Source organism: Microcaecilia unicolor, chromosome 2 (assembly GCF_901765095.1).
Source record: "Microcaecilia unicolor chromosome 2, aMicUni1.1, whole genome shotgun sequence".
Classification (NCBI taxonomy): domain Eukaryota; kingdom Metazoa; phylum Chordata; class Amphibia; order Gymnophiona; family Siphonopidae; genus Microcaecilia; species Microcaecilia unicolor.
In genome coordinates, this window is record NC_044032.1 from 625,263,286 (window position 1) to 625,282,214 (window position 18,929).

General features: G+C 42.4%; 1 protein-coding gene across 1 annotated transcript in view; it reads right to left on the reverse strand.

Annotated features, from left to right (window-relative positions):
- LOC115462231 (GRB2-associated-binding protein 1-like) overlaps nt 1-18,929 on the reverse strand; it is a 92,907-nt gene that overhangs the window by 18,577 nt on the left and 55,401 nt on the right. Inside the window, 2 exon segments of the mRNA XM_030192242.1 lie at nt 697-723; nt 726-990. Coding sequence (XP_030048102.1) covers nt 697-723; nt 726-990 — 292 coding nt within the window.

Sequence of the window (18,929 nt, forward strand, 5' to 3'; positions counted from 1 at the left end):
TGACCACAAGTGCTCGCAGTCTAAGCAAAGAAGTTCATGACCTTCAAGCCCTGATGTTGGAGGCACACTTAGATGTTGGTGCAATCACGGAGACGTGGCTCAATGGTTCCCCATGAATGGTTTTCTGTACAAGGATCACATCTGTGGAATGTTCTTCCTCAGCTCCTAAGATTATAATCCTCCCTATTTAAATTTAAGACTGACCTCAAACATCTTTTTGAAGATGCCAATCATTAACTATCCTTCTGCCCATCCGGGAGGGCTATTTGCTATGGAGTATCCCTGTTTTCCTCCATTCCCCTTTTACTATCGCAATTCTACTTCTCCCCCATTACCTTTTTTGTATCCTGTCTTATTGTTCACTGTTTTTCCCCATCTCTCCTCCCCCCTCTTTCATTTTTAGATTTTAAGCCACCCTGACGTCTCCAAATGGTGGGTTACTAAATACTAAAAAAATAATAAACTTGGATTATATATATATATACACACACACACAAACACACATATATATGTATACACACACACTCTTAGAACACTTTGGGGCTCATTTTCAAAGCACTTAGCCTTACAAAGTTCCATAGTAACCTATGGAACTTTGTAAGACTAAGTGCTTTGAAAATACACCTCTTTGTAATATAGCCATAAACAGTACCTTTTCAACATTTTATTACATTTCAGATATAAAGATAAGCTTACCTTCATCAGTAGGATTAAACCCACAATATCACAAATACATCGAACCCACTTATTCATTTCCTCTTCACTGTCTGCCACAAGGTAGAAAACTCTATCAATGGTCTTGATGTCAAAAATATAGCTGTTTTCAAACTCTTTTTTGTTAAATGTCAATCCAGCATCAACTCGTTCACACAAGTTTAAGTCAATAATGCGAATTGGTTTCCTTGTGTGGTCATTTTTGTAGTACTCCAGCACATCTGGGTCTCCTGTTAGACGTCCACTGCGAAGCACAAACCATCTCTTCTTCCATGCCTAAAGAAAACAAAAATATTGCAGTAAATGTTTTTAAAAAGCAAGTAGACAGTCCCTGCTCAAAGAGCTTACAATCTAATAGACAAGTGAACGGTCGGTCCGATAGGGGCAGTCTGGATTCACTGAACGGTAAGGGTTAGGTGCCGAACGCAGCACTGAAGAGGTGGGCTTTAAGCAAAGACTTGAAGACGGGCAGGGAGGGGGCTTGGCGTAAGGGCTCAGGAAGGTTGTTCCAAGCATAGGGTGGGGCGAGGCAGAATGAGCGGAGCCTGGAGTTGGCGGTGGTGAAGGGTACTGAGAGGAGGGATTTATCCTGTGAACGGAGGTTACGGGCGGGAACGTAAGGGGAGATGAGGGTAGAAAGATAGTGAGGGGCAGCAGACTGAGTGCATATGTAGGTAAGAAGGAGAAGCTTGAATTGAATGCGGTATCTGATCGGAAGCCAGTGAAGTGACTTGAGGAGAGGGGTGATATGAGTAGTAGTTACTTAGAGAGATAACTGTCTCCTGGAGGTAAAATTAGCTAATTGCTTTTTGCTTGATCAGTGCAACGAAAGTATTATACTACTAGAGATCTTCTTTCTAAACTGTTTGTGTAGGTCAAAGATATATATAGTATTCAAATTTCAAGCTATCATCACAATGTAAATACTTGAGCACATTCTCACTACAATTTAAATACTTAAACATGTAATATTATTATTATTTATTGCATTTGTACCCCACATTATCCCACCTTTTTGCAGGCTCAATGTGGCTTACAGGGTGTTAATATGATATAGTCATTACATAATCTTAGATACAGTCGATAATAAGCTGAAGGTAGATGAGGATTTAGATGGAAAGGTGTTAGGTAAGGTCGTGTGAGAGGTGTTTTAAAGCACTTGGGTGGTATAAGGAGTGATTTGTTTCATTAAGGATGACTTTTGTAGGCTTTGTTGAAGAGATGTGTCTTCAAAGATTTGCGAAAGCTGGTTAAGTTGTCTGTGGTTTTCAGGGTCATGGGTAGTGCGTTCCATATCTGTGTGTTTTGTACGCAAAGGTAGTAGCATATGCCTGTTTGTATTTAATTCCTTTACAGCTGGGGAAGTTCAAATGGAGGAACTTGTGGGCTAATCTTCTGGCGTTTCTGGGCGGTAAGTCTACTAGGTTTAGAATGTATAGTGGGGCATCTGCGTGAATGATTTTGTGTACGGTCGTGCAGATCTTGAACTCAATTCGTTCCTTGAGCGGGAGCCAGTGCAGTTTCTCTCTTAGGGGCTTCCCACTTTCGTATTCGGTTTTTCCAAAAATGAGTCGGGCTGCGGTGTTCTGGGCTGTTTGGAGTTTTTTAATGGTCTGTTCTTTACAGCCTGCGTACAGAGCGTTGCAGTAGTCCAGGTGACTTATCACTAGTGACTGTACTAGGGTGCGGAAGATATTTCTTGGGAAAAAAGGTTTTATTCTTTTGAGTTTCCTCATCGAGTAGAACATAGATAGTTCATCCAGAAAATTCCTTCTCAGCAGTGAACAATAAAACATTCATTGAAGACAGACATATTAAAAATATCAATTTCAATAGTACAAACAAAATTAAATTCATTATCTAAAACTCAACCTGAATTACCCCCCCCTCCCCGGTCAATCTTGCTATTTGTTCTTTTGTTGACTCAGTGATTCACAGTGCGGTAAACAGGTTCGCCAATTTGAATATATTTAATTTAGAGCCTGTAAACTGTTTTGACTTGCTTGACAGGAAAAGACAGTATAGCAAGTCCTCTAATATAAAACCTCTCTGAAAAAAAAGCAAAAGAAATGGAAAAGGGTCACTAGTGGAGTGTCCCGTGGGCCCGTTTTGGAATCTGTACTGTTTAACATATTCATAAATAATTTGGAGATAGAAGTAATGAAGGAGGTGATCACACTGCCAATGACACAAAATTGTTCAAAGTCATTAATACAAGGGAAGATCGTGAGGGTTTGCAGAAGAATTTTGTGAGACTAAGCATCTAAATGGCAGACAAAAATTTAACACTAACAAGTGCAAAGTGATGCTCAAAGGGAAACATAATTCCAATACAGGTACAAAATGCTCAGGTCCGTCTTAGGAGTCATCATCCAAGAAAAACATATTAGAGTCACTGTGGACAATATAATGAAATTTTCATTCCAGTGTGCCAAGGCTGCTAAAAAGCTAAAAAAAAATATTAAGAATTATTTGAAAAGGGATGAAAAACAAAACAGGAATATCATAATTCCTGTGTATAGCTCCCTGGTGCAACCACACCTTGAGCACTATGTGCAGTTCTGATCACCCCGTCTCAAAAAGGATATGGTGGAACTAGAAAAGATTCAGAGAAGAATGGCAAAAATGATCAAGGGGATAGAATACCTTTTATGATGGACGGCTAACACATAAGGACTTTTCAGCTTGGAGATAACAACTGAGGAGATATCAGGAAATTTAGACTTGTTTATGATGGATCACTGGCTGTTACTTTCCTTTCCTTGAGTCCTGCCAAACCAGTACAGACAAGTTGGATGTGTCTCCCTGCCAGCAGACAGAGCCATAGAAAAACTGTTCAAAGCGGAACCCACTTCCCTCATAGGGAGGCTGGTGCTGCATTCAGCTCCTCAGTGTCTTTCCTAATTTTTTCAATTTTCTCTTTAAAAAAACATGGCTAATTCTTATGCCTTCAGACTATTTTCACATAGCTAACCAATCCACAGAGCAAGAAACATCAAATATGACTTTCTATAAAAGGGAAAGGGAAATGGGACTTGATATACCACTTTTCTGAGGTTTTTGCAACTACATTCAAAGCGGTTTACATATATTCGGGTACTTATTTTGTACCAGGGGCAATGGAGGGTTAAGTGACTTGCCCAGAGTCACAAGGAGCTGCAGTGGGAATCGAACTCAGTTCCCCAGGACCAAAGTCCACTGCACTAACCACTAGGCTACTCCTCCAGGAAATGTATACAAAAAATGTTCAACGTGTGCTCATATATTTTCAAGGGACACTCACAGACCAGAATGGTCTAAACTGTAGTCCCAATCATTGCACAGTATTTTTCATTGTTTTATCAAAAGGACTTCACCAAACATCCACCAAATGTGATTAAACTTTTATAAAGGTCAAAAGCACTTAGCTTTATAATCCTTCCGGGTTCCGACATGGACCATGTTTTTTTTGCATTGAAGCTGTTTTAAGGAATCCACTTAACAAAAGGCTCTGGCTGTGTTCTCTCTCTTAGTTGGTTTTAGAAGGCCATGCCTACTTCCTGGTTGCCTGATGTTCTGTGCAAGTATGTGAAGCAAAAGTACTTGTAAGGTATTATCCCTTCATTACCAGCCATTTTAAAGCTAGTTTTATATAATTTGATTTATGGAGTGTTTTAATAGTAGAACTACTCTGAATACTCTTTATTATGCTCTTATTTTCAGAGACTGACACAGCCAGATCCATTTGCTAAACGGGTTCCTTGAAATAGCTCCATTGCGAAATACTGTCCATGTCAGGATCCAGGAGGATTATAAAAGCTAAGGGGTATGTTTACTAAGGCATGTTAGCGTTTTTAACGCACCTATAAAGAGTAAGGCACATTAAACGATAATGAGCCAATACATTCTTATAGGCACGTTGGCATTTAACACGCATTAAAAATGCTAACGAGCCTATAGCGTGCATTTGTAAACATAGGCATAAGTGCTTCTGACCTTTATAAAAGTTTAATCACATTTGGTGGATGTTTGGTGAAGTCATTTTGATAAACAGTGAAAAACAGTGTGCAATGATTAAAACATTTTATAACTTTTGTAAAAAATTTCCTTTATTTCTAGAAAGTCACATTTCATGTTTTTGCTCTGTGGATTGGTTAGCTATGTGAGTTCACTTAATTTTCCCAGAGACACTTTCTACATAGAATACCTCTCATTTTTCATGTTGGTAGTCAGACTATATTCAGCACTGGAAAGAGTTAATTTTTAAAAAAAATATTTATATCTTACCAAACTTGGAATTAAGTCATTAATTATCTCCTCTCTAGTACAAACCAAAACTTTTTAAAAATTCCCCCCCCCCCCCCCCCCCCCCCCCCAGTTTTGGCCGAAACACTACTGAAATTATCTAAGAACTTTCGGCGAGGGCCAAGGCACACTGGAAATTGTCAGAGTTGCAGTCAGGAACCCTCTGCTAAACCCATAGGAGATTACCACCTCCCAGGAACTACAAGCACAGGCTGACAACTGGGAGAGCCATTTTAACAGACTTCTCAACAAGTCTGGCACGTTTAAGGTTCCCAAGTCAATGCAGATGTAGTTAAATATCCCTGAGACAGGAACTTTGCGAGAATGTGTTTAAAAAAAAATCATGATTACCAGTTTTTTATGCTTACCCAAACTGAGCAGCAGTGAGATATTTCCCATTCAGCATTTAGTTATAAAGCTGATTAAGGAGAAGCATGATATAGATCAGTGTTTCCCACTGTTCCCCTTGGAATAGGAGAGCCCGAAAACCTGAGCCTGGAAACATCTGTGTCTCCTCCGTTGTGTAACCCAGTTTCCTGCCTGGCAGAGTCAAAGGGCTTGACCGTGTCTGACCTGGATGCGGAGGCACTGCTAGGAATTCAAAAAAGGTGGTCTGCCATTGGGGTTCCATCACTGGTGGAACTCCTCCTGGTTGAGGCAACTTTACACCTGTTGCCCTCAGTGGGGTAACTTTGGAAGGTGTGTGGTAGACGCTAGAGAGAGCAGACATCTCTTTAACCAAGACTTCAACTGACTTGTCCATGCTTATGAGTAAGATCAATATTTTATCTAAAAATGTGAAGACTTTCAAGTCAGATTTTGAGAGACAAATTCAACAGGTTACAAAGGATGTTAAATCTGCGCAAGATCTAATACCTTCTTTGGTTAAGGATAATATTCTGATCCACAAAAAGATGGAAAATTTTGAGAATTATAATCGTCGTTTAAATGTGCATTTTCCATTTGTTGAATTTCTCTAAGTTTGTGGATATGACTCCAGTTGATGCTTTTTAAGAAGTATTTGATTGACATTTTGCTTTATTCCTCTGAACATATTCCCCCGGTTAATAGGGTTTATAATTTGCCTAATTCTCCAAATAAAACGGTTTATGAAACTACCGTGAGCAAAGAAGCTCGAGATGAGCAAAAAGAACTTTCAGCTAAGAACGTTGAATGAGAAAAGAAAAATATAGATTTGGACTTACATAATCTGATCTGCCTTTTTAGAAACCTCTATGGCTAAAGTGATAGAGAGAGCAACCTTGTTGGTTATGTTTATTTTTGAGCAAGATTTAAGTGCTATGATAAGGTTGTAAGGAAATCTAGTGACTTATTTTATGAGCAGAAAGTCTGGATTTATTTAGATGCATCTAAAGTAACACAAGAAAGAAGGAAAGCTTTTCTTTCTTTGTGACAGTGAGTTAAAAGATTTGTGAGCTTTAATTTTTATTAAACTACCCTTGTAAATGTGTTATTAAGCGCTGCGTACGACTGGTAGCGCTATAGAAATGATTTGTAGTAGGTATAAAGCATGTCTTCTTTGTACCTAAACAGTTAAAATCATTCTTGGACTTGAAGAGTATTTCCATTGTTCCAGATAGTGGTGCTAAGGCTACAGAATAATACTAAAGTAGCAGGGTTTATCATACTAGTGCCTTTCCTCAGTTTTCCTTTCAATTTCTCTCTATATAGGTTTTGAATAGTCTGACCGCCATTGTTTTCTTCGTGATCTAATGTAAGAGTTAAATGGTTTCTTGTTCTTTCATACAAAATATATTTCCTCGATTCTTCTAAATATTATTTATTGATGTTCTGGATTTCCTAAAACAAGTGGGTTTACTTGTGTTAACTGTTTGCTTAAAATTATAAAGATTTTTTAAAAATCATATAAATGGCTCATCCAAGTCATCGTAGAACATAGAACAGAGTGGAGAAGTAGACTAATGGTTAGTGCAGCGGGCTTTGAGCCTGGCAACCTGGCTCCGATTCCCACTGAAACTCCTTGTGATCTTGGGCAAGTCACTTAACCCTCCATTGCCCCAGGTACAAAAACTTAGATTGTGAGCCCTCTGGGGACAGAGAAAGTACCTGAATATAATTGTGTACATCTAGTGTACACCAGAGCCGGTGGTGGGTGGCAGGGATAGTGCTGGGCAGACTTATACGGTCTGTGTCAGAGCTGGTGGTTGGGAGGCGGGGTTGGTGGTTGGGAGGCGGGGATAGTGCTGGGCAGACTTATACGGTCTGTGCCAGAGTTGGTGGTTGGGAGGCGGGGATAGGGCTGGCCAGACTTATACGGTCTGTGCACTGAAGAGGACAGTACAAATAAAAAAAAAAGTAGCACATATGAATTTATCTTCTTGGGCAGACTGGATGGACCGTGCAGGTCTTTTTCTGCCGTCATCTACTATGTTACTATGTTACTAGTAGCACTTTAGAAATGGTTAGTAGTTGAAGAACACCAACAAATTTATGTATTTACTGTACATTTATACCCCACGTTTTTCCCACAGTTTTGCAGGCTCAAAGTGGCTTACAATGCACTGAAAGGCTATCGCCAGATCAGAGGTGGTACATTACAAGTGAATTGGTTAGAATAGAAGGAACAGGGAAAGAAGAAAATAGGGAAAGGATAAGAGAGTCCAAAACGGTCTGTAGATATATGTTGGCAGGAAGAACTTCAGGCCATACGTGAAATCCTTGGAGTTGGCTGAACCTCGATTGGCTAGAAGAGATGTAAAATTGACCAGACACATCAAGACAACCTTGCATGATGGAAATGGAGTTGAAATCCGCTCCTAACCGTCCACTCCTGCTCCCAGGGCAACTGGCGCAGCGACCCACACACTCTCAGACATCTTCAACGGTAAACAGCAGAAGAAAAACAGTGGCAGCCAGCAAACAGTCAAATGTGGCTGGTTTCACGGGTGGAATCGGCAGGACAGCACTCTCCAAGAGGACCCAACGAAGCTGCCACATCGTCCAACGGCCAGCAACCGACCAAGCGGCAGGCCGACGTCAGCGGGAAGCCTGCAGCGCTGAAGAAGCCAGCGACCCGGAGGAACAGACAGATGGCCGCAGTCGGCAGGTCAAACGAGCCCCCTGCAACGTGCCGGGTCCCGCTGGGTGATCCAGAACCAGTCCGCTCCCACCCGCAGCCGCCACCACGCCCCCGAAATGATGAAAGAGGCAGGTGCAAAAAAAAAAAATGGAATTATAAAATTGCAGAAAAACTTTAGCCTGGAAAAACTACAAGGAAAAAGCAGCAACTGACACACAAGAACAATGAAACTACTTGAAAAAGTTTACTGCAAGGGGAGCATGCCTTTCTGGCTCCACAGAAAGCAAAGAAGTTGAGTAGCCACAGGTGGTGGTGGAGCACAGGAACCACTGTGTGTGTGTGCAACCCAACCCAAAGCTCTTACAATAAAAACAATGGTAGGGGAATGCTTTCCCGAGCACAGGCGCCACTGAATGATATAACTTGTCCATGGAGACTTCCCACCTTGCTTGTCCTCTGAGCAAGAGAAGAGAGGTGACAACCCATGAAAAAAAAAAAAAGCAAAGAGAGTTGAGTGTTATCTCGCCTGGGAACCCAGTGGAAAACTGTCTTCCAGACACCATGGAGAAACGGAACTGCAGTAGCACCACACAAAGATATGGGAAGGGAACCCACTCACATAATTTGTTCACTGCTCTGCAAAGCTCTAAGCTTTGACAGTTTTGTTACCTATTTTTCCATCCAGGGCTCTACTGAGGAAGTCACCCATACAAGAGGGCTACATATGCTTTTTGCCCTCAAAGAATACAACAATTCCTGTTCTGACAAATTTTCAAAGTGCTGATTATTGAACAGAATTAGATAGGACATTATACTAATTCAATTCAATGTCTACCAAAAACATGCACTTTACTGATTTATGAATTAAACATCTAATTAGAACAAGCTTGTTAACTGCTTTCCCCATGTAAAAAAATTCTTAACATTAAATACTTAAAATACTGATGTTTATTATGCCAACAACCGCTATTAAGTTTTTGTAGCATAAGTGTGGATGTTTGTTTCAGTGGTATAATGAGTCACTCTTATTGAAGCTGGCATGGATTAAACTCAAAAACAAAAGCAATTACATAAACTACACATTTTAATACTGCAGATACAAAGGTTCCCTGGATTACAGTACAAAGCACAATTTAGTAGTGGAATAAAGCTTGATGCTAGACAAGAGAACTGACATCAGCATCCTTACTAATCATGGCACAAAAGCTCCTCTATGTGTTGTCAAAGTGCAGAATGAGCCCACATAAATCACTCTTTGTTATCTGAAAATACACCAGATTCCAAAAGCTTGTTCTATATTTAACCTTGGAGCATTAGTAGCTACACAGTAATCAGGCACATTGCCTCACAGAGCCTTAGAGAATATGACAGTCGCACTGTTTATATAACAATGAATCTTGCTCCCTTTAGATTACTTTGCATGGAAAAAATTTAGGAATAAGGAAACTTTCATTTCAACCCAAATTTCACCAGGATGTACTTTGCTACAACAGATATTTAATGACCCGTAGTGAAGTGTACTTCCAGGTCATCAGGCTTTGGATGTTCCCTGAGAACTATTTTGTCTTCCTCGGCATAGACATCACATGACCAATACAGCCAGTAGGGCCCCCACCCCGGTGGGACAGCACTTCACAGAACCAGGACACTGTACCAGTGATTTCACAGTGAGAATCCTGAAAGGTAACTTTAAAACCATACAAGAACGTAAGACCTTTGAAGTCAGAATGATTGAATATTTTAACACCCAACAGAAAGGACTTAACAAGGATCTGGGGTTCCTAACCCATTATAAACCATAAAGCTGTATGTCTCTGTTGATCACCCCACCCCTCACCTATCCACACCCATCCTGTTAGAATATCAATGATATGCTTTGATGTCCCCATGCATACCTCCGACCCACCCCCATCCTCCCACCCTGTCAGACTGTCATAGTAATGCTTGAATGTTTTCACTTATATACACTGTCAGCTAGCACATTTGCTTATTTCCGATCTGACGAAGAAGGGCAACCTTCGAAAGCTAATCAAGAAATGTATTAAGTTATGTCCAATAAAAAAGGGATCATCTTATTTTCTTTTCCATGTTTTATTTTGTTTGATTTCTATAGATTCTACATGGAATGTTGCTATTCCACTAGCAACATTCCATGTAGAAGTCGGCCCTTGTAGATCACCAATGTGGCCGCGCAGGCTTCTGCTTCTGTGAGTCTGACGTCCTGCACGTACGTGCAGGACGTCAGACTCACAGAAACAGAAGCCTGCGCATCCTTCTACATGGAATGTTGCTAGTGGAATAGCAACATTCCATGTAGAATCTCCAGTAGTAGCAACATTCCATGTAGAATCTCCAATGGTATCTATTTTACTGTCATAGTAATGCTTGAATGTTTTCACTTATATACACTGTCAGCTAGCACATTTGCTTATTTCCGATCTGACGAAGAAGGGCAACCTTCGAAAGCTAATCAAGAAATGTATTAAGTTATGTCCAATAAAAAAGGGATCATCTTATTTTCTTTTCCACGTTTTATTTTGTTTGATTTCTATTGATTGTCTTCCTCGGCAAAAGGTTATAAAAGTGATGCACGTCCCCAGAGCAACTCACTGACAGATCACAACACAGCCGGTCAAGATCACCACCTCCTTCTGGAGGCGCACTTAGCCAGCCAGCTCAGTTTTCAGGATATCCATAAAGAAATGCTCAGGACCCGGCTAAGGCACAGGAAACTAGGCAAATGCCCTAGAATCCAAAGGTTTAGGTGTGTGTGTGTGGGGGGGGGGGGGGGTAGGAAAGCTGTCAGATACGCTCAGGAGGATAGGATTGCCAACTGTCTGGATTTGTCAGGATTCTACAAACTTGTAAAATTTGTAAAACTGTTCTGAAGCTAGAAGAATGGCTACAGTGTTTAGGCATGTTTGAGTTTAGCCCTCTATTGTGCTCCAGTGCAGACACTGTGGTAGATGAAGCCAGTCGGAAGGCTGCTGTAGTCACAGGAAGGAGAAGCAGAGTGGGGTAGTCCTTATGCAGTGCAAGTGCTGTGGGGAAAACTAAGCCCTGCATCCAGCCTTAGAGAAAGCCAGTGGAACTAATGCGTGTCCTGGGAAATAGAGGATGTTCAGAACATAAGATGCGGGTAGGAACGCAAGAGGTCTGGGCATTGGAGCCGACTCTTAAAGAGACGCTTACCTTTTTTTTTTTGTTAGGAGAGAAAGGAAACACCCCATCAGGCCAACAGCCCCGGGCGATGGAGGAAAGGTAGGAGGAGACTGCTTGAGCACCCCCAATATTGAGAAAATTCCTTGTATGTATCCAGGGAGGGGTTATTTCCATTGGGCTTAGCACCCCCAATAATTTTGAAAAGTTGGCTCCTATGGGTTTGGGGAAAGTGTGAGTGGGCTTGTACAGGCTTGGGGGGGGGGGGGGGGGACTAACTGGTATCAAATGTAAGAATTTTACATGATGGTGGGAAGAGCTGTTTGAGGAGGCAGTGACTCAGCACATGTTGACTATTAAGTTACCTAGGCAAATTCTTTCAAAATTGTCCTAACACTACCTCCACTCTGTATCTTTTCAGAAACACCAAAGGAAGCAAAGTATTTTCTTTTGCTTCTTCCATTTGTGAAGTTTATTTATTTTTTCACATGTAAAACTGTAAATATAAAACTTCATGGGGGGTCACGTGATGCGTGAGCGATAGCGGTCAAGTTTCGCTAGAGCTGCTCGGAGCCCCGTCCGAAATCGACCTTTTTGCCGAGAACAAGGAACAAGAGACCTCTAATTTTCAGTGCACGCTGCTTATATATGGACAAGTATCTTACCCGAGCGGCGATGGCACAAAGAAAAAAAAGATGAGAAACAGCGGATCGGCAAATCCAATATGGCGGCTGTAATCCCGGCAGCCTCGCCACCCCCTTTGAATGCAGATCTCATCATCCCAGACCTCACGGATGCGGTGGTACGTGCTCTCGACCCCAAATTTGCCCAGCTTTCAGAGCAGATTGCTGGTATAACGGCACTGACCTCGGAGCTGACACGCCGCACTGGGGAGTTGGAGGCGAGGGTTGCGGAAGTGGACGACGGCCAGCAAGCACACACGGGAGAGCTCGAACAGCTCTCACGGCTGGTGCAGGATTGTGCACAGAAGGTGGAAGACCTTGAAAATCGATCGCGCCGGGACAACCTAAGGTTCGTAGGCTTTTCAGAAGCTTTACCGGACGCGCAACTGAAAAAGACATTGGAGACATGGTTGCTTGCCACCCTTCCTGAAGTGGGGGAAGGCCACGCAATTTCATTAGAGCGGGCGCATCAAGTGGGCCCAAAGTCGGCGAGGGACACAAGACCAAGAGTGGTGCTAGCTAAATTTCATTGATACTCGCAGAAAGCCACCATCTTGAGGTCCTACAAAAACAACAGAGAGACCCCAAAGTATGATGGCTCACTAGTGCAAATTTTTCAGGATTACTCGGTGGCGCTGGCGGCGCAACGCCGGGCCTTCTCCACGGTCTGCTCCCAGCTGGTGGATAAGCAACACCGCTTCACCTTACAGTACCCGGCTACATTGAAGGTCCTCGTGAACGGCAAGTGGGAATCCTTCGTGCAACCGGAGTTGGCCCAGGACTGGTTGAATCAACAAGATACTTGAACAGTAGATGCATAAGTAGAGACCTGTTATCTTGTGCCAGGAAATGTTCTGTTTGACAGATGGTTACTAACTTTGTTTTCACAACTACTGGTGAGCATCTATAGTTGAAGGCTACAGTGCAGCTAAGAGGATAATTATAAAGCTTGGAGATGGTGCCCAGAGTTCCAAAAGGCAGCGGATACACAGACTTGAGTACCACAGCAGGGAAACTCTTTGTCCAGAGGAGAACGGAGGGCCGGGCATCAACATCAACATCGTTGCAGTTCTTGAACATTGGGAACTGACCATTTGAGATTTGGCAGAGCTGAGGATGGGGCTCCTTAGCGTCTCAGACCCCTTCTGACCACCCCTGAATGTGCAGTGGTGGTGAGTGTGGGGAGAAGGAAATAGGGAAGGGATGGGGTGAGGAGGAGAGTGTTGGGGGGTCAATGCGGGCAGTGTGATGGTTGGAGTACATGGCGGGAATGGGGAGTGACTGCGGGTCAGAATGAGTATGTGACGAACAAACTCGAGAATGGAGACTGGAGAGATTGCCCCAGGTTGAGGCTGGGCAGCTGGGCCTATGTAATGAATATGACACTACTGTACAGAGCGGTGAAATGGGATAAGCTATGACCCCACCCATACAGTTAGTAACTTGGAATGTAGCGGGGATAACTTCCCCAATCAAACGTTCAAAAATTCTCTCCTTTCTGAAATAGGCTGCCACTACGACAATGACCTTGGAAAAGGTCCAAGGCGCTGTGGCTAGGCCGAAGGGCATCGCTTTGAATTGAAAATGACGACTGAGCACTGCAAGGCGAAGAAAACGCCTGTGAGGAGGCCACATTGGAAGGTGTAAATAGGCCTCCGAGATCGAGAGACGTCAAAAACTCCCCTGGCTGTACCGCTGCGATCACCGAGCGGAGGGTTTCCATGTGGAAATGCCGAACCCGTAAGGACCTGTTGACGCACTTGAAATCTAGGACGGGCTGTACGGCACCCAGTCGTTGTAAGTTGAGGAGGGTGTGACGAACCGTCCGCACCTTGGCGGGAGATTTGCAAGGAGATTCCAAAAAAAGAGTCTACTATTGGACGAGCCAATTTTAACTTGCAGCCGTCTCTGATAGCCTCCAAGACCCATCCGTCGGATGTTACCCTGGTCCACTCCACCAGGAATAGGGACAGTCTGCCCCCAATAACCGATTGGAGATAGACCAGGGCCCCATCACTGGGTGGATCTGGCTGCGGGCTGGTTTCTGGAAGTCCCATCTGTCACCGTGAAAGGGCTGAGGTCTCTGAGAGGACCCTGCTCTCTGAAAAGAGGCCCCGCGACCTGGACGGTAATGCCGTGTATCCCTAAACTTAGGTCTAGGTCCCACCGGTCATACAAACTTGGACCTGTCCTCCGGAAGGCGCTGGACCTTAGAGTCACCGAGGTCCTTCACAATCTGTTCTAGGTCTGTCCCAAACAAAATCTTTCCCCTAAAAGGAAGCCTTGCTAAACATGACTTAGAAGCCACGTCTGCAGCCCAGTGCCGCAACCACAGCCAGCGATGCATCTCCTGTCAACCACCACATGCGGAGCGGGTCACGCCTGAGAGGAGAAAATGGCACCCGCTGACATGTGCTGCACTAACTGCCCCGAGGAAACCGCCGAGACTATCCCCTGTGCTTCCAACTCTCCGGACGCCTGAGGGGAACCCCCGCTACGGGCTGATGGCAGTAGGACTCACACTACCCCGATGCTGCTCTCCGGACCTCACACTGGGAACAGCACTTAGCCACCTCAAAAGGCACTGAACTGCTCCACAAACGCCTGCCCCAAAATTGACTCGGCAGTCCGTCTAGTTCCTCCATATGATTAAACAAAAACCAAGGCTCTTAAAGAGACAATTACCTTTTTTTTGTCAGGAGAGAAAGGAAACACCCCATCAGGCCAACAGCCCCGGGCGATGGAGGAAAGGTAGGAGGAGACTGGGAGGGACCTGGCACTACCAGGTGTACACCACAAGCTGCAAACAGCCACTCAACACCTGTCTGTGCTAAACTAGGCCCAAAGGACACCAGTAGCCAGATCAAACCAGAGCCGCACAGAGATGTCCGTCCACCTGCTAGAGAGAATACTGAGATTTACTTGGCTGCACAGGTCCACATATAGCAAACCTCAGGTTCTCTCTATCTCCACCTGCTGGTAGAGGGACACAACCCACAAGTCTCTGGATTTATCTGTGGGACTCTATGGAAATACAAGTTTACCTAGGGCTCGATATGCCTGCATGAACAAACAAGCACCGGCAAAGGGCACCACACATCTGTCACAGACCTGCCTAAAACAATTACAAAATTGATGAACTAAAAGAATCACCTCCCTGTAATAATACAACTCACAAACTGATTCCAACCTATAATGCCTGTTAAAGCAAAAAAAAACCTCAGTGGCTCTCATGGTTCTGTAACAAGGAGACCATGGCAGAACCTTACATTCAAAACACCATCACTGGTCAAAAACCTTTCATCTATTTTCTAAATAAATTGTGCAATATTTATTTATTGCATTTGAATTCCACGTTTTCCCACCTCTTTGCAGGCTCAATGTGGCTTACAATACATCATGGATACTGGAAATAGGAAGGGGATATACATTTGGTTTTACAGAAGGATTTTGGTTTGCATGGTCATGAAATATAAGATAGTGGTATTGCAGAACACGTTAACATACATTAGGAATACAAGATAGTAGTACAGCAGAAAACATTATAAGACATTAGGCGCGTTACGACGTTTCTGGACATATTTGGAGATTTTTACATGCTTTGATCTTTGTGGTATATCTTTTCAAAGAGATGAGTCTTTAGTAGTTTACGGAAGTTAGCCAGTTCGTTGGTCGCTTTCAAATTGTGTGGTAGCGCATTCCAGAGTTGCGTGCTCAGATAGGAGAAGGTAGAGGTGTGCATTAGTTTGTATTTCAGACCTTTGCAGTTGAGAAAATGAAGATTAAGGAATGTTCGAAAAGATTTTTTTGCATTCCTGGGTGGCAGGTCTATTAGGTCTGACATGTAGGCTGGGGCATCTCCATGGATAATTTTATGGACTAGGGTGCATACTTTGAACGTGATTCATTCTTTGAGTGGGCGCCAGTGTAGTTTCTCTCGTAGGGGTGTCGCACTTTCATATTTTGGTTTTCCGAATATTAGTCTGGCTGACGTGTTCTGGGCTGTTTGGAGTTTTTTTTGAGTATTTATTCTTTACAGCCGGCGTAGAGTGAGTTGCAGTAGTCCAGATGACTGAGTACCAGTGATTGTACCAAATTACGGAAGACGGTCCTTGGAAAGAATGGTCTTACTCTTTTTAATTTCCACATTGAGTGAAACATCTTTTTGGTTATGTTTTTCGTATGATTCTCAAAGGTGCCGATCAATGGTGACTCCTAGAATTTTTAGGGAGTCCGAGATTGGTAGATTTAGTTTTGGTGTATTGATGGTGGTAAATTTGTCCATGTTGTGTTCTCATTCTTTTATTATATAAGTAAAACATACTTTCAATAAATCTATCTTATATCAACCTGTTCATCAACAAATATTTTAAACGTGCCTTATCAAACTTCATCACTTATCTTAAGAATTACTGCTCTCAAGCTCTATGGAGCTGTCCATACTAAGATCGCCATTTTGTAAAGGAGGAATGTAATGCTGTCGCTAGCTTGCAGTGATAAATACTGCAGTTTAGGAACCACACAGCTTAACCAGTGGGTTTCAGCTCTCTAGTCCAGTATTAGAAAGTGGACGGGCTTGCTCCTCAAGCGTAGATGCTACATAAGGCTTCCAGAACTGAACATAGTATTCTAGGTGAGGAGTCATCATTGACCAGTACAGAGGCATCATCACCTCTCTTATTCTGTTAATTATACTTGTCCCTGTATGTTACAGCATCCCTCCGATTCCAGCCACTGCCTTATCACAGTTTCTCTACTTTGTACAGTATTGGTGATATTGGTGTCACCATCTTCATACCTTTCCAAAACAATATCACAAATATACAGGACAAAATTTTTAAAAGGACTGGACTTCATGGAAGAATGAAAACAGAGACAAAACCAAATTACTAGTACTATTCAGCCCACACAATCTCACATCCTACCAAAAATTCAAGATCAACATACTATATCGAAACACAACTTAAAATACTAGGAATCATTCTTGACATCTACTGGACAATCAAATATCGACAGTAACATCAAAATGTTTCAGAACAATATGGAAACTGAGAAGAATAAGAGTATTTCCCTAGACAATCTTTCCGGATACTGGACCAATCAACGATACTATCACAACTAGACTACTGCAATGCAGCATACGTAGGGTACAAGGAAAACAAACTAAAATTGCTGCAAACAGTCCAAAACACGACAGGAAGACTGATTTTTCAAGAAATCGAAATACAAGAGAGAAACCCCACTGCTTGAAACACTACACTGGCTACCAGTCAAGGCAAGATGCTATTTGGAATGGCACCCGAATATATGCTTAACTTGATTGATCTATTCTCAAAAAATGCCAGCCCAGAAAACAGAAACTACATACTCCTACATCTACCCAACTGCAAAAACACTATCTACAAAACTATCTACACAGCAGGATTTAACTACATGGGTTCCAAATGGTGGAACTTGATACCAAAAACCATAAGAAGCATCACAAATCTCCAATTCAGAAAAGAAATGAAAACCTACCTCTTCAAAAAATTCTACAGGTAATCACAAAGATATTGTCACCTTCCTTTCAAATCTACCTCTTCAAAATAAATACAACCAAAACTCTACAATTGAACACTAAAGCTGCCACAACCTTTTCCTCTTCAAATCTCTCTCTTCAAAAACTCTGTGAATAACCACACAAACTGTAGATGCCCTCTCCACATTGCACAACACTATTGTAACTCCACCAAAATGTAAATTGTAAGCCACTTTGAACTGAAACTTGTTTTGGGATAGTTGTGGAATGAATGAATGAACGAACGAACAACAAAACAACCAACCAACCAAACCCAACCCAATATTGACTGGATAAAATATGCCACATCAGAAAGCCAGGTAGATTATAAATTCCCAGAAACCTAGATGAAAAATGACTGCTTCATAGAGCAGCTACTTCAGGAACCAGCAAGAGGAAAAGGAATTTTAAATCTAGCCCTCGGTGGAATGCAAGAGTTGGTGCGAGAATGGCGTTGAAGCCACTTGGCAATAGAGATCATAACATGATCAAGTTTCAGATAATAACTGGAGCAAAACAACCAGAAAATCTATTGAGTCAGCATTTAATTTTCAAAAGGGCAACTATAATAAAATGAGAAAAATGTTTTTAAATACTTAAAAAAAGAAGGGGTAACTGCAATGGTTAGAAGTTTAAATTCGGCATGGATATTGTTTAAAAATACCATCTTGGTATTAATAATTGTTAAAAAAAATACCATCTTGGAAAGAGGGTCCAAATGAAGAAAACAGGAAGCAGTGAAAGCACTGATAAGTTAGATGCAAAACATTGATAAGGAAGGCTAACAAGTATCTGAAAAGAAACTTGCCATAGAGGCAAAAACACATAATAAAATTTTCAATTACATTAGAAACAGAAAGCCCACAAGTGAGTCAGTGGTACCATTAGATCATCAAGTAGTAAAAGACATTAATGGAGGACAAGGCTATGGAGACACTAAGGGCCCCTTTTACAAAAGGTGCAGTAGGAGTACCGCATGGGTAGGAAGCACCTAATCGGCCCTACTGCCGGGGTAGTGCAGGAGCCCAGTGATAGTACTGAAGTTGGGAAGTTGGAGCAAGCAGTTTCCCACGGTAGAAAATAATTTGCTATTTTCTACCAGGGGAGGTGCTGTTCCCAGAGTTAATTGGCAGCGTGGCCATTGCTGCACACTACAAAATTACTGTGGGGTGAGCACATGAGTCCTTACCACCAAGTAAATAGGAGGCGGTAAGGGCTCATGCGGTAAATGGCTTTTTGGCAGACCCACTAAGAGGTGGCCTGAACATGTAGAAAAATCACCCACTAATAACAGCGCAGGCCACTTTTTATCACACCTTTATAAAAAGGGCCCCTTGATGAATTCCTTGCTTTAGCCTTTACTGAGGAAGAAGTAAGGGAGCTACCTGTGCCAGAAACAGTATTTAAAAGGTGACAACGTGGAGGAACTGAAACAAATCTCCGTAAACCTGGAAGATGTACAAGATAACCA